This window comes from Nelumbo lutea, chromosome 1, assembly GCF_056320005.1.
Source record: "Nelumbo lutea isolate HS-2025 chromosome 1, American lotus-T2T, whole genome shotgun sequence".
NCBI lineage: Eukaryota > Viridiplantae > Streptophyta > Magnoliopsida > Proteales > Nelumbonaceae > Nelumbo > Nelumbo lutea.
In genome coordinates, this window is record NC_142684.1 from 218926443 (window position 1) to 218941541 (window position 15099).

General features: G+C 35.2%; 1 protein-coding gene across 2 annotated transcripts; it reads right to left on the reverse strand.

Annotated features, from left to right (window-relative positions):
- Positions 1-350: 350 nt before the first annotated feature.
- On the reverse strand, positions 351-14587 carry LOC148881092 (CDPK-related kinase 3-like). Of its 2 annotated transcripts, none has more exons than XR_016104743.1 (11): positions 13315-14587; positions 6924-7054; positions 6182-6223; positions 5963-6071; positions 5743-5821; positions 3403-3699; positions 3170-3279; positions 2158-2265; positions 1864-2010; positions 679-846; positions 351-597 (listed from the first exon to the last, which is right to left on the reverse strand). XR_016104743.1 is itself a non-coding variant. In XM_088963350.1 (11 exons), the coding sequence occupies exons 1-11, from the start codon at positions 13837-13839 to the stop codon at positions 463-465; spliced, it is 1767 nt and encodes a 588-aa protein (XP_088819476.1). In that variant the 5' UTR covers positions 13840-14587; the 3' UTR covers positions 351-462. The 2 variants fall into 2 exon arrangements, 1 of the variants encoding a protein (XP_088819476.1); XM_088963350.1 differs by having other exon boundaries at positions 1948-2010.
- Between the last annotated feature and the right edge of the window lie 512 nt (positions 14588-15099).

Sequence of the window (15099 nt, forward strand, 5' to 3'; positions counted from 1 at the left end):
AGAGTTATTCCGTATCTGTTTGGATCAAGTAATCCAAAATGGCACATTTCGGGAATGGCACACTCTTGCCTGTGAATGGCACATTTCGGGAAAAAAAACAATGGCCAAATTACTACAAAATGGCTTTTATTGGCTGAGTTTATTTTAGGATGCCCATGCTTTCAATAAACGGTAACTTATGTGTCGGCTTAATTAAGGCCCTAGTCCACGTCTATTTAAGTGACTTGACTGGGTGGCAGTGGTAGCTAGTTTATATCTTGTTGTATGTCGTGGTGGTACTCTCTCTCTCTCTCTCTCTCTCTCTCTCTCTCTCTCTCTCAGAGTGATGCTTCCAAATCTTTGCGTCTGACTGAAAAAAATAAAAATAAAAACCTTTATTAACACTTTTCTCTATCAAAAAACCCGCAAACCTTTCAACGCCATGAACTTTAAAAAACAATGACATGCCACTCAAAAAAATTACTAATGTCTTGTATTTGAGCTACGAATTGTCACACCATGCAAAAATTTAGTATACCCAAGGAAATTAAGCTTCCCATCTTCCCTTCTGATCCAGTCGCGGAGTATGGAATAAGCCGTAGGACCCAGATTCATTTCCTGCATAAATAGTTTATTAAGCCCAACATGTTATAGGAGATTTTAGATGCAATTTCCTAAAAACGCCAATAATATACCAACCCCTGCCAATTCCTCAACTGAGATAATTCGGTTTCCCTCCTGTTCAAAGTACTGAAAAGCCGTACTTGCAATCTGTTCCCACCCTTCAAGAGCTTCCAGCTGGTATATGCTGATTGCTGCTGCGCAGAATTCTTCGAAGTCCATCTTTCCATAAGAAAGTGGTTCCATCTGAGATTAAAGCATACATATAAAAATTAGCTCAAGAAAGATCTTCTTTTTTGAATTCATGCATAACCTTCAGAAACAGTTCAAGTGAGAGCTAAAGTGGAATTATGACAAAAATGAGATCTGCCAGAAGTTGCATTTGATGGTGGTTGGCATCAATAACCAGACAAATGTTTCCAAGCTCAAAGTCACAATTAATGCAATCTGTTTATTAGATAACAGGATGCTAACATGCTTTGGATGTGGCCCCATTACATGTACAAAGTCCATCTTAAATCTAAGCAGAAACTTAAAGATTACGCTGACTAATTGCCATTATGAATTCAATGTGGCACCTCTTGCAAAGTTGAACATCAATAATTATCAACTCATCTACACAAAATCCAACTAAAGATGTATATTGGTACTTCCAAGCTTTATACCAAAACATCCAACTTTCTATATCACATCACTTAGCTTACCTACCATTTTCTAAGTGTACCTGTGTACGTGTGGAACACCTGTGATTCCAAGCAGGATTCAACCTAAACTGGCTACCACATCTAGAACCCAAAACTGATAATACCCTATGTATTTAACATTAATCTAACTGGATTGGTGGTATCCTATGCAAATGGATCCAATTCAATCTGATTTGAATACAAACCAATTCATGTAGCCATTAATCAGATCAAATTGGATTTTAAAATATGATCCATTTATTGAAATGGATTTAATTCAGATATCTAAAGCCAATTCTGATCCTCGTTGGATTGGATTCAGATATACCCCTGTCCAAATTCAATGTCATACAATATACGCTAACCAAGTCAGATCATAAACCAAAACCACTGCATTAAATCCTGTAATCTTAACTACGGTTTTATTTGTCACTAAAGGAAAACATTTCTGGTTGAAAAAATGTCAAGTTTTAAGATTGTAAAAAACAATTTTAGGGAGACTTCCCCTCATTCTAGCCTCCACTGGCATACCTCTCCTTTGGATTCGGGTAATAACAATGTAGTTTTTAATAAAGCTTGCCTTTTCCAGAGTGAGGATGGGAGTAGAGAGATCTTATTGAGGTATGGTCTCCACAGAACTTCTATCAAGTATCAGAAGCCTCACCACATTTAAAATGTCAGGAACCCTTGATTCCCTCATGGCATCAGTTACATTTCGCATGAGAGCCTGAAAATCACCATAACTGAGTGTAAGAAAAGACAAGCAATGGCAAATAAGAGACGCTAACCATAGATATTATGTCTTAAGTGACTATGGTTCAAATCATTTACAAACTCAGAACTTTTAAGAGAAGTAAGAAAAAGATACACCAACCACTCTGAAGTTCTCGAGAGAGACATGTCCATCTTGACTTGGCTCCAGTAGCTGATACTGAGCCCTAAGATATATGAGCTCATCCTCTGTTAAAGCTTTTGATAGCGCCTAGACCATTAGGAAAAAAGTTTTTTTTTTAAAAAAAACTAAATACCAAGATAGCCTCATAATAGAAACATGTCACTCTACACTTAAGCCTGATTTGAAGAGTCAAATCAATTTGTCATATGGTCACCCAGTCAATATCACATTTTAACCATGGATAAGTCTAAGGTTGGGTGACCTGCCAATAATCCTCAAACATTTCCTTAGTCATGGAGTAACCTTGCGATTTGGTGTACTTATTCAACTAGGCCCTGCTTAGGGACAAATTTATCTCATTTGCCTCTTCCTAATCTGTAGAGCCATTAGTAACATATTGAAACTTACTAAAATGCAATTGTTTTGGCACAAGACATTTCACATGAATTATAACAAGAACACCCTTAGTAACACAAAATTAAAAAGTAAAAAAGTTGATAAACCAGTCAAGACAGCAAAAAATATTTTTCAAATGATTTATGAAAATATTTAAAAAAAAAACAAAAGGAAAAGAAAAAGAATTCTGTAGCTCTTCATCCTTTGGAAGAAACCTATGTTTGAGGTATTAGAATACAATTTATTTATTTCTTTTGCTGAATTCAGATTATGAACAAGATACAGCAATCCAATAAATATAAAATTATATACCGCACACATATTACAATGTGAGGAAACAATAGCAGAATGCTATGGTATCAGAGAGTAAATTTCCATTTCCAGCTGCTCAAAATAACTGTCATGGATTTATCAAAAAAATAACTTTGTCATGGAAATAACCTGACACCAAAAGTTTCATGGATCACATGCACAAAAAAAAAGAACTAGAAGTATTTTATAATCCTATGGCAAATGAATTGTTTGACTGAATGGTATTTTCCAGTAATAGGTAAGGCATACAAAGCTCCATCATATAAGAGTGTAGTATTAGTACCTTTAACGCTGCACGTTTAAGAGGTGTTGAACGAAAGTATGACTTGACTAACTTATAGACCAATATATCTAATGGAATAGGATGGTTTTCATCTCGCAACCATGGATGAGCTGCCAAAACATAAGTAATTGTTAGTCTCCATATATCTGAATGTTACTAATAGATGACATCCGAACTCCAAACCAGATATACTCAATCTCTCCCTGAAATATTCAAAAAGCAATGACACTTACTCAAGGCTTGTGCAGCAGTCATTCTTTTCCTGTGATCCTTATTAAGAAGCCTTTTCACAAAATCTTTAGCTTCTGGCGATACTGTAGGCCATGGCGATTCATCAAAATTAGGATCAGCTCTCAGAACAGAACGAAAAACTCCTGATTCCGTTCGTGCCCAGAAAGGCCTACTTCCACATAACAAGATATATGTTATGACACCAATGCTCCAAATATCTGCTTCCAGGCTATATGATCTATGAAGAACTTCAGGTGCAACATAAAATGCACTGCCAACAATATCATTGAGTCTTTCATCTGCAAATAAAATAAAAGGATTTCCTCTTGAACTTATAGGTAGATTGAATACAATCCTAAAAGGGGCTAGAAGCACAATCCAAAAACCAAATTTTTGTATGTAATGCCAAATCTGTAAATAAATATTCTAAAATGAATGCTAAAGGTTGTAAAAAGTTTTTTACAATTGGACCCAACAGAAATAGTCTTTGGGAGGCTGAAAAGAATTTTCAGTTAGTTTTAAGTTGAGATTAGGGGTGCTCACAGTTTGGTTAACCGTGGGACCGTGGGCCTTTTTTTGTAACCAAACCAATACTACCGGTAACCGAAACCGAACCAAAGCTAATCAATTGACCGGTTCGGTTAACTGTCAGTTCAGTTTGCCGGTTTTTCAGTTTTTTTAATTTTTACAACATATATTATAAAAATATATATAATAAAAATATAAATATATATAATATTATATTTTAAATAATAAATAATATATTATAATTTATATATTTATATATAATGCATATTTATTAATTTATAATATATATATAATATATAATATATAATATACATAGATATATATAAAATATATAGAAATATATGTATACCAGTCGGTTCGGTTAGCCGTTGGTTTTCTATATTGGTTAACCAAAACCGGACCAGTATCTTTGGTTTTTTAAAAACACCAAACCGATCAGTTAGGTTTTTCGGCTTTTTTTTTTGCTCACTCCTAGTTGAGATACATGAATACTTCTTGGAACTAAAAACGCATGTTGGATGAAAAACTAAGGGTGATTACAAGATCCTAATGTGAAACAACATGATAAATCTGAGTCCATGCTTCTTTACAACATAACAATCCAATAGCCCTGAAATCCCTACTCAGCCAAAATAGGTTAGTTGTATCGCTAATAACATTTAATATTGGTAATAATTATTACAATTATTATTTATAACAAAACACTCAACCATATCTAAAGTAAAAGGGAAAAACCAAATAACATTTCAAAGTTTGGAATTCCTTTTTCATTTGTTTTATGGAGTTAAACACCAAATTCTTGTTCAATCCCCTTAGTCTTCTGACAGCATCTAGAACTGCAAATATCAATTCCATCAGAAAAACATATCTTTATCTGTGAATATCTTGAAAAATAGAATACTTTTGGAAAAAAACAAATAATCATTTATCAGGTAAGGACAAATAACTAAATAAATTGTATATCCACCATGAATGTGGATAAAAAAATTAGCCAATTTTTTTTGCTAATCTATAGGATTGTTCATACCCCTTGGAAATGATTTGCAGTCCAGACCTACATTCGATATCCTTTGGCAGTAGTATTAGAAAATCAGGTGACATGGATAAAATAGAAAAAAAAAAAAAAACATCCAAGCATATTAATCATAAAACTTGGAGACCGAAAAAGTAATATCAGGCATTAAATAAAGTACTATAGGCATTCCATATTGAACTAATACTATCAGTAACGACCAAAATATGAAAACCCATTACCTACATGTTTCTAATCTTCTACCGACCACATAAGATTCATAACTTACAATCATAAAAAAATTCCATTCCTATAATAAGTGCTAGCACCATAGGGATCAATTAACAACTCCAACATTTAGAAGGGTCCTTTTTTCCCAACATATCTCCCACATCAAAAACTTGGATCAACAAAGGAGTTTGCTGTCAAAATCCACTTCTCTCATTTTCTGTCTTTTTTAATTATAGAGTAGTGGAATTGGAGGAATCATCTTCAACCAAAAAGGAAAAGCATCATTAACAAGAAAGGAGGACAGCTACAAAGCCTGCTTCAAGTTTTGTTGCAACAGAATTTCAAACGTTCCAATAATTTTCATCGAGACTGGAAGAATATTAAACAACAGGTACTGAAATTTAAATAGTGAAAAAACATCATTAACCAGAAAGGAGGACTGCTACAAGGCCTGCTTCAAGTTTTGTTGCAACAGAATTTCAAACATACCAATAATTTCATCAAGACTGTAAGAATATTAAACAACACAAAAACAGAAACAGTTGAAGCATAAATGACTAGTAGCAGTTACCTGGTCTGATAAAATCAGAAAGACCAAAATCAATAAGCTTCAATGTAGTGTCATCATCTCTACTGGTAAAAAGAAAATTCTGTCAAGCATTCAACTTTCAAGAGTGAGTAGCAATGCCTTGGAGGAGTGGGGATTAGAGAGGGAAAAAACTACACACAAGGAAGGGGGAAAACAGTGCAAAATAATATAAGAATTTCAAGGTCCATGTCAAGCTGCATACCTCTGGTTTTAAATCACGGTGCACAACACCTTGAAGATGACAAAAGGCAACAACACTTAAAATTTGAACAACGATAACCTTTGCATCAACCTCTGTGTATCTTCCACCTCTGCAACAAAAGAATAGCACAAATACCATCAAAGAAATTATGCTTTATGACAAAAATAGATGTAAGAAACCTAATAAATGTTACAAACAAAATAGGAAATTCCACTGCACCTAGAAAGAATTCTGTCAAGCAGCTCTCCACCTTCACACAATCTGATAAAGAAACAGGAATTTACCAAATTCAGAAACAGCTTTTAATAAATTTAGGGTCTTTTTGGTTCGCAGTCAGAATCAGGATCGAAATCCTCCAGAATCAGAATCGGAATGGTCCATTCCCAGTCTGTTTGGTTCAGACAGGAATGGGAATGGAAATTGAAATCAGCAGGAATGGGATTTGATTCCCAAGGGAGGGGCAGGGAATGGCCATTCCCTCAAATGGGGGAATACCATTGCATCAGAAATGGGAATGGGATTCCGACTCCATCCAACCAAACAGTTGGAAATGGAACAGCCCATTCCAATTCTGATTCCAGACCCCTATTTCCATGAACCAAACAGGGCCTTAGAGGAAATGAATTAGAAGCTTGAGTTTGAAATTTAATAACTAAGCCCACAAGAGAATATATCACTATAATGAACAATGACTTAGAAGTTCTTGATCGCCATAACTCAGTTTCTAATTTTAGAAGTGAACTTATAACTGAACTAGTCTGCACTTTCAGGGTGCAGGATACATAAATAATGAATCCCATAATAGATGTAAGACTGGGACTAAAATATGGGATATAGATAAATGTTTTATATCCCCTTGAGTTTTAGAGCTCTGCAAAGGTAATCCTAATTAACTAAGCCAAACCATAAGCACCCAAGGATATCTCACAAAAATCAAAGTCAAGATGGGAAGTAAACGTACTCCATAATTATGTAGACATTATTGGCATCTTCACATGCATCATGAAATTTGAGTAGATTCCTATGCCCAGATAAGCCTTTCAAGATTTTCACTTCCCTACGAACATCTTCAATTGATATTGGTGTTGTCATCTGCCACATACAACTAATTCAGTTATAGAATGATGCTCAAGTCAACATTCAAGTTCATTGAAATAGAACATCCATAAACTGGTGAATGGAAATTGGTAAGGAAAGTTTGCACCGTAATCACCAATAAAATCTGAAGATTCATGATACCTATGGGGAAAATGTAATATAGAATGGTCAAATGTATACAAGTATACTTGCCTATTAAATAAGCATATAAAAAATAAAATGTTCAAAAATGATATCAATCAAATAATTCCTTTTACTAGGTAACCATTTTTCTCACAACTCTGTATTTTGCTATCAAAATCTTCTTTGTTGAAGTATCATAAACTTCTCACAAAAGGAGAAAATAACCATTTTGGAAGCTACTCTGTGAATTTAGCCTGCCAAAGTAAAATGATAATGAACAAAATTGGCATAGACAAGATGTCTTTACTAAAAGGTTGAGAACAAGTTCCATAACAAGAGGCTCAAATGTTCTTGCACCAAACAATGCCCTTGTAGAGAATGAATCTCAACATCACTAATCCTTTATTTTGTTTCCTTTTTTTTTTATTTTTGGTAACTGAATAAGTGAAGAGAAATACTTTGTGCTTTGAATGGTAAGTTATGTTCAACCAATCACTTTTTTCTTCTTATTTATGAGTACTGTTCTTTAGAAAAAAAAAGTGCTTGCTAAATGGAGCCAGTAATCTTTCTATTTCTGTCTGTATCAACCAAGGTACAATTTTTTTATACAGGCTATCATATTGTATCTTTTGACTCAAGGGACTTTTGAGAAACCTTCTATAAAAGTAGCCCATTCTATGAAATTAAAAAAAAAAAAAAAAAAAAAAAAACTAAGATAAAATAAAAGCAGAAGGTTCAAAGTATTGATACATCCCTTCCCCTGTATTGGGGTGTGTCAATATTTTGAACCTTGGTATCAACACCAGTACCCAGATCAATAATTCTAAGCTTAAGAAGAGAAAAATCAATAAAAAAACACACAAGGGAAAAAGAAGGATAACAAATTAAAACAAGACATACGTCAGAACATGCTCTATACACCTATCCCTGTTTAACTTTCTCGCATTTTCTGAGGAGAGCACATATGATGCTTGCAAAAGTTAAATCAGAGTGTTCTAATAGTATTCATGTAATAAAATGCTTGCAAAGGGTGGTTACCCAAATATTTCAATCTTCAAATATAATCATTGAGTTAAGACATTTAAACAAGTATTTTCATCTTTTTACCCTTTTATCTTTACTTTCCATGCATGGCATAAGGAGAGCACATATGATGGCTATTAAAAGCATAGTAGCACTGCTAAGCACGGGCTAGTTGCAAATGAATTTCTTTTATCGATAAGAAATGATCTAAGCATTTTATTGATAATCAGATAAGAAAAGTGGAAATATATATATATATATATATATATATAGTACTTCCCTTAAATTGGTTTCTATTATACATATTCAATTAGATAGGGCACCCTATTCATTCAACAAAGACATAGTACCCCAACCTACATGTTTTTTTTTCCAATTCTAAATAATGAATCAATCAAGATTGACCAAAACTTTTAAATCAACAGAGATACCGCTCATCTAAGAGAAATTTAGCTCTTCTTCCTAGAAAACACGTACAGAAAAAGGGATGGGTGATTTGAATAGCTAGTTGCAAAGGTAATTCTTAGGGAAAAAAAAGGATTTCTAAGGATTTATAATTAAGGCAGGGAGGGTGTGCTAATGAATTGTTCTTTTATCTTTTCGTTTTTAAATATATAAATTAAAAGCCATCATTATTACGACAGAGACTGTTGACCATGTTGGATCTTGCAAAAATAGCATTTTTTTCTTTTTATAATTCTAAGCCCTAACTACTCTTAAGAAGAGAAAATGGGTCCAAAATAAATGGTAATTTGTTTTCTTTTTTGGTATCTTGTGAGTGGTAGATGAGAACATGTTGGTTCTAAAGGTGGCTTGCAATGGGTAATAAGGAATGTTTTTAAAGAAATAATGTCTACATGTCCCATAAGTGGGTTTTTTTTTTTTTGTTTTTGTGGATACCTAGTTACTAGAATTAGATAAATGACACAAGGATTTCTAATTGGATAGCTGGAGAATACATTTTTTGGGTAACCAAAAAGACAACATATAATGGCCACATTCAAAGTAAATTAAAGAAATTAAATTGAATGACCACATTTAAATCTTATAAAATTGACAATATTAGAACTAATCAGCACGGGGTTTCGTTGGTTGAAATTTTTATAGCACTCCTAATAAAATTTGGCCCTACTTTTTTTAAATTGATGATAAGAGACTTCTATTGAAAAGTGAAAACCAAAAAATGGTGTTCTAAAGCCTAATAGCCTACTTGGTTTTATGTTTTGCACCTCAACATTATGCCAACCATCAATTGCCCATTGAAAACAGTTTTCTGGTTGAAAAAAAAGCCAAATTTTTTAGTTTTCAGAAGGGGTTTCTTTTTTTCTTCTTTGAAAAGTCAGCCCTTTAGAACTGCAGAGAGCGTCCATCAAATAGTTTTTGGCCATTTCACTTTTTCTCAAAATCATGAGAAAAAGTGGGAAGGGTGGGGAAAGATTTTATAAGTTTTTGAAATACTTCATTCTAGGAAAACAAGGAACATTATAAAACTAGGGAGGAGGCATGCTTTTGTACATAGTTTTTCTTTGTCATGATTTTTGTGGTGTTGAATGAATTCTCCTAAATGAATGAAATGTTCATGTTGGGTGCATCAGATCCAGACACTCCATGGCTTCTTGAGGACACTTCTATGTAATGTTTTCCTTTTTATCCTTGTGAACAGCTGATCAGCTAATGTACATGATGAGTGCCATTTTCCTTGTAGAATGCTTACTATGTTAACAAAGTTAAACCTTTAAATGCTATTCTATAGGTATATTAATGTTATAATTCAAAAAGATTTGGTTGTTTTAATGGTATACACTTACCTGCAGACAAGTTTCCTAGTTCATGTGTTTTCATCTTGCCAAGCAAACTCATGGACACAAATCAGATTCTGGTTCATGCCTTTTCCTTTTCATGTTTTACCTTCTCTTTTTGTTTAGCTAAGGTGTATTATTTTATAGTTTAAAAAAAAATCTTTATTATATTGAATAGCTCTTTATGTGCATCAATGATTTAAAAGGCACACAAGCGAGCACATTTTAGGGTAGGCGCCTCGCCCAGGTCCTAGGCACAGCCCTTTCAAAAGGCACACACCTAGTGCGCTTAGGCATGCGCTTGATGCACCTTGCACCTCAACCCAGGCGTGCATCTTTTGAAAATTCAACGCTCTTTTGCTTTTTTTGAACCTAGCGGTTGGGTCAAGGCTCTGCCCTTGGACCCCCATGCCACACCCCTCAAGGCAAGCGAACCCCTTATTTGGTAATGTTGTTCATTCATTTATTCTAATAAAATATCTTCTTAAAAAGCAATTAAAATTATAAAATCATTATTTTTTATATGAAAATTAAGAATTTAAGACCCTAACATGGACTTGTTTGGGCTTGCCTCAAGGGGCGTAGCACAAAGGTGGCTCGTAGAATCAAGCATGTAATATGTTTTACATCACATTAGCTACTTGAAGTAATGCAATTGAGGAAAAAAAGATTGTGGATTTTACATGCTTGAAAATGTTTTATATATTTGGTTTTATTTTTAAATTCTCATTTGAATATGCTTTACATGTTATGTTTATGTATTTTAATTTTAGATAATAGGTTTTTAAAACATTTATTTTAAATTTTAAGTTTATATTTTTTATTAATATTATGTTTAATATTTTTTTGAATTTTTTGGCATTTTTTTATTTTTTTTACATTTTTTAATTTTTGCACCTTGCTTCAAAAAGGCACACGCCTCGCCTTACGCCTTGTGCCATGGGCGCAAATTGACCCCTATGCCTTGCACTTTTAAACACTAATGCGCATGGGGAGAAGATGTAAAAAGAGGATCAATTAGCCAAAAGGGGGAAAGAAAGATTGCAATGGAGAGATGACCTTGAAGAAAAAAAGAGACTAAAAGAAGTGGGGATTAGGGATGAAAGTAGTAGCATAGATGTGTTTTGGGTCCTCATATCAGCTTTAGAGACAGTACAAAGTGGATACGAGGATGTTTCTGCTACACATTCTAATACAATTAACTTCTAGTCACAGAAATTAAATAAGAATCCTAGGAGATTGAATCTCTTCAACTGATACCAGTGTCTAAGAGATCTACATGCCTCTAAGAGATCTACAAGATACCAAAAATTAAATAAGAATACTTCTGTTACACATTCTAATTGAACCTCTTAAAGAAGACATGCCTCTAAGAGATCTACATGATACCAGTGTCTTAGTAATAGTGTAGGAATAAAAGTCCATTATCCAATGTTGGACCCAACCATGCTGAGCAAAAAATATACAGTTGTAACCTTTGGCATTTTTTCGCACAAAGTGACCACTCTCAGACTCAAACCCAAGTCCTCACACTTGCCAGCCCAAGATTTAATCTCCTGAATTTCATACCAAATATCAATTATACTTTTTAGGTAGCTTACCAACAAGTAAACATCAATGTGAACCATGAACCATAGAATATATTTAATATGATGTATAATGACTTACATATATAGCAAAAAGTGCTTTAGTACCTCATTTTAGATGCTGCATTTAATGTATTGGACCTTTGTTTTCACTTTTTACATCAATAGAATATTACACTTTATTGCCAAAATATTCTTTTGTTTATGTCACTAGACATTGATTCCAAGTTCGTCATTACTCATCTAGAAAATCCAAGATGCCCATTGTTGACTAGTAACCTTCACTACATTAACAGTTAAAGATAAAGCATTGCCATTAGATTGGTTTCCCTGGAATGCGTTCTTTTATGTGAGAGTTGGTTTTTCAGTTGCCCACTTCAATAGAAGAATCAATACGAAAAAAATAAGTGTTACAAGGCTAAACATGGAAAAACACAAAGGATGTTTCGCACTAAATAGCATTCCAATTCCAAAACAAATTGTACATCCAAAAAGAAAAAGAAAAAGTGAAAAACTTGCAAATCATCAATCACAATTACAGTGCATCTGCATCCTCAACAGTCAGCATGCTCCATCTCAGTAACAAATACCTGCAAGATAATTCTCTATAGTCCCGATAAAAATGTGAGAGCTCAACATACTCCTAAGTCGTAAGTAAGACTTTAATTGGATAATTTACCAAAAAGAAAAAGAAAAAACAAAAAAAGTTCTCAATCCTTTTTTATTTGCTACCCATCAGTACTGTGATTCACACAAGAATGCATAGATCTCCTCACTTTTAAATAATGTTCGTTTTGACTTTGAGAACCATACTTTTGTTATCTAATTTTGTACTTCCATTCATGTAGAACAGTACTGCTCAGAGAAGAATAAGCATAAGAATAATCTAAAGGTCGAAAGGTTCAGTTACCAAATCAATTTTTTTCGGGGAGGGGGGAAGCATTTTTTCAACGAGGTAAATATAGGAAATAAGCAGCTGGATTTAAAGAAATTTTCATCTTGACGAATTAGGTCCTCACACATTATTTCAAAATATTAAAAAAAAATACAATCCACACGAGTTCTAAGGTCTCTTTATTAAGACCAAATCGGGCTATAAATCCACAGCTAAACAAGGTAACTTAAAGGATTTGCGCCGCACAATCAACTTCAACAATGAAGGAGCAAAATTATTTCTTCATTTCCAATTCAATCATTCATACGGAAACCAAATCGAATTAATTAATGAGGGGTAAAAAGAGGTTCTTGTCATCAGTGTTAGTAATTTCAATGATCTAAAGAACTCCATAAGCTTGACGAATCAGAGCCTCAAGACATGATTTGCCTCAGACATAATTTTAGCGATCTAAAAAAGAGGCTCTTGATGAATCAGAGTCTCAGACGTGATTTCAAATCCTAAAAAAAAAAAATACAAGCTGCAGGAGTTCTAAGATCTCTTTAGTGAGACCAAATGCAAACTAAACCCACAGCTAAACAGGCAAAAACAAGTGACAATGAAGGAGAGGGCTTATTTCTTCAATTCTAATCCAGTCCTTGGTACGGCAACCCATTTGAACTTTAAGGGGAAAAAAAGAGGCTCTAGCTCTAGCCATCAACATTAGTAATATGAATGATCCAAAGAATTCCGTAAGCTTTCAGTGGAGATAGGATTTAGCATAAATCAAGATATGAGCAGAAGACGATACATAACTATCAATTAAGCTTATCAGATTCAAAGTCGCACCTTTTCTTTGGAGATGATCTTCACTGCCACCAACTGACCCTTCAGCTCTCCCTTTTTGCCCTTGGCCGAGCACGTATGCCCGAAATGGCCCCGGCCTACCTCTTTTCCCAATTCGTACTTGGCACGGAAATTCTTCCCGTAACCGAAGCTCTTATCGAGTGGGCGTTCAACGTCCGTCCCGTGCTCCGGAATCGGCCCTTCCTTGGGCCTTGGCGGGCCCAGACGCTTTGCGAGAGTCGCCTTGATATGCTTGGCAGGGGAAGGTGGAGGGAACGGGCGACGGAAGAATCTCCGAGGAGTGGACCTGGCCGGTGAAGGAGATACTCCGACAGGGAGAGGACTAGTACCATAAGGGTAAGGACTAGGCCAAGGGCTGGTGGAGGAGTGAGCAGGTGTGTTCTTAACAGAAGGAACAGTGGCAGTGCCGTTGCCGACTGTAGAGGTGGATGGTGTTTGTGGGCGATCGTGAGGAGCAGAGGCGCCGTCTTCGACGACGGGAATGTTCTTGCCATAGCACTGCCCCATTACGACTATTGGATGGCGATCAGTCAAAGTCCAAGCATTGGATGGTGTATTGTTCCCTGTACGGATCTGAGGATGTCGGCCGGCGAGAGAGAAAAGAGAGAAGGATAAATCTACGATAAGAAAACGTTAAAAGGAGAGAATAAATGAATCGAGTCAGAGTGTGAGTGAAAGAGAGAGCCAGGCTAGAAACCAAAACAGAAGCTGAGAGAGCGAAGTAGCGAGAGAGAAAGAGACGATTTGAAGTGAAAAATATGAAAACATTGAGAGAGAGAGGAGAGAGGAGAGAGAAAGATCTTAAATACAATCCATTGGGGAATTGAGAATCTCTATGCAGAGCGCGGGAGTTTCGGTTCTCGGCAGATAGCGCTCCACAATCACGCTTTTTCAGTTTTCATTTTCTTTTCTTTTATATATATTTTTTTTCTTTTAACTGAGAAAACACAAAAAAAGGAAGGGGGGAGGAGATTTGTGAGTTCAGTAAGCTACAGAGAGAAATGTCTGTCTCTTTCTTTCTAGTTTCTACATCAGCGCTTTCCGTTCCTTGTCTGTGTAAACTATTATGATTTACGTCATGTTTTTTCTTTACAGTTAATAATAAATAATAATTTGTCGTGTCCAGTCTTTTAATTGAATTGGTGTATGTATTTATCATCTCATCACACTTAATAAACGATAAGACGCGTTTTTCAGTTTTCTCAGCTTACACTTGTAAAACTCATCGTCGGAAAGTTGGAATGCAGAACGCGTTAGTCAGTGCCAGTGGTTAGCAGCCGTTACCAGTAGTAGCCACACCAATTCATCATCCCATCGCTTTCATCTGGGCCATCCAACATGCTTGGACGGTTTAGATGTAAATGGCAATGCTTATTATGTAGGTTCTCACTCCCCACCTCACCTCGCTCTAAGCCTAACCTCCTCTCCTCCAAACTATTCCACCAGCACACGTCTCAGAACAGAAAATACTTTTATTATTTCACTCACTTTGCAACGAAGCAATAAAAAAAAAAACACTGGATGTGGATGACCATGGCATTCAGTCAGTCAGAATCTCAACGGCATGAGGATGATGATAATGATGATGTTGCGTCCATTGGAATGTAACGGATGGTTGATTCTTGTGATGAGGAAAGCGATTGATCATCGGGCGTGCAACCTGCTGCTTTTCCCTTCTCCCCATCTAGATTTCACTATGCAATGGCCAATGGGGATCATGAACCTAGTTAAACATCCAATTTAGTTTGAATATTAACATCATGATGC

Excerpts from the sequence above, each read along its gene's own strand:
- LOC148881092 (XM_088963350.1), bottom strand. The coding sequence starts at position 13,839 with ATGGGGCAGTGCTATGGCAAGAACATTCCCGTCGTCGAAGACGGCGCC. Across the intron at positions 7,055-13,314 it reads AGATCATCTCCAAAGAAAAG|ATGACAACACCAATATCAAT; the intron begins GTGCGACTTTGA and ends TGTATGTGGCAG. Across the intron at positions 2,266-3,169 it reads TTAAACGTGCAGCGTTAAAG|GCGCTATCAAAAGCTTTAAC; the intron begins GTACTAATACTA and ends CTAATGGTCTAG.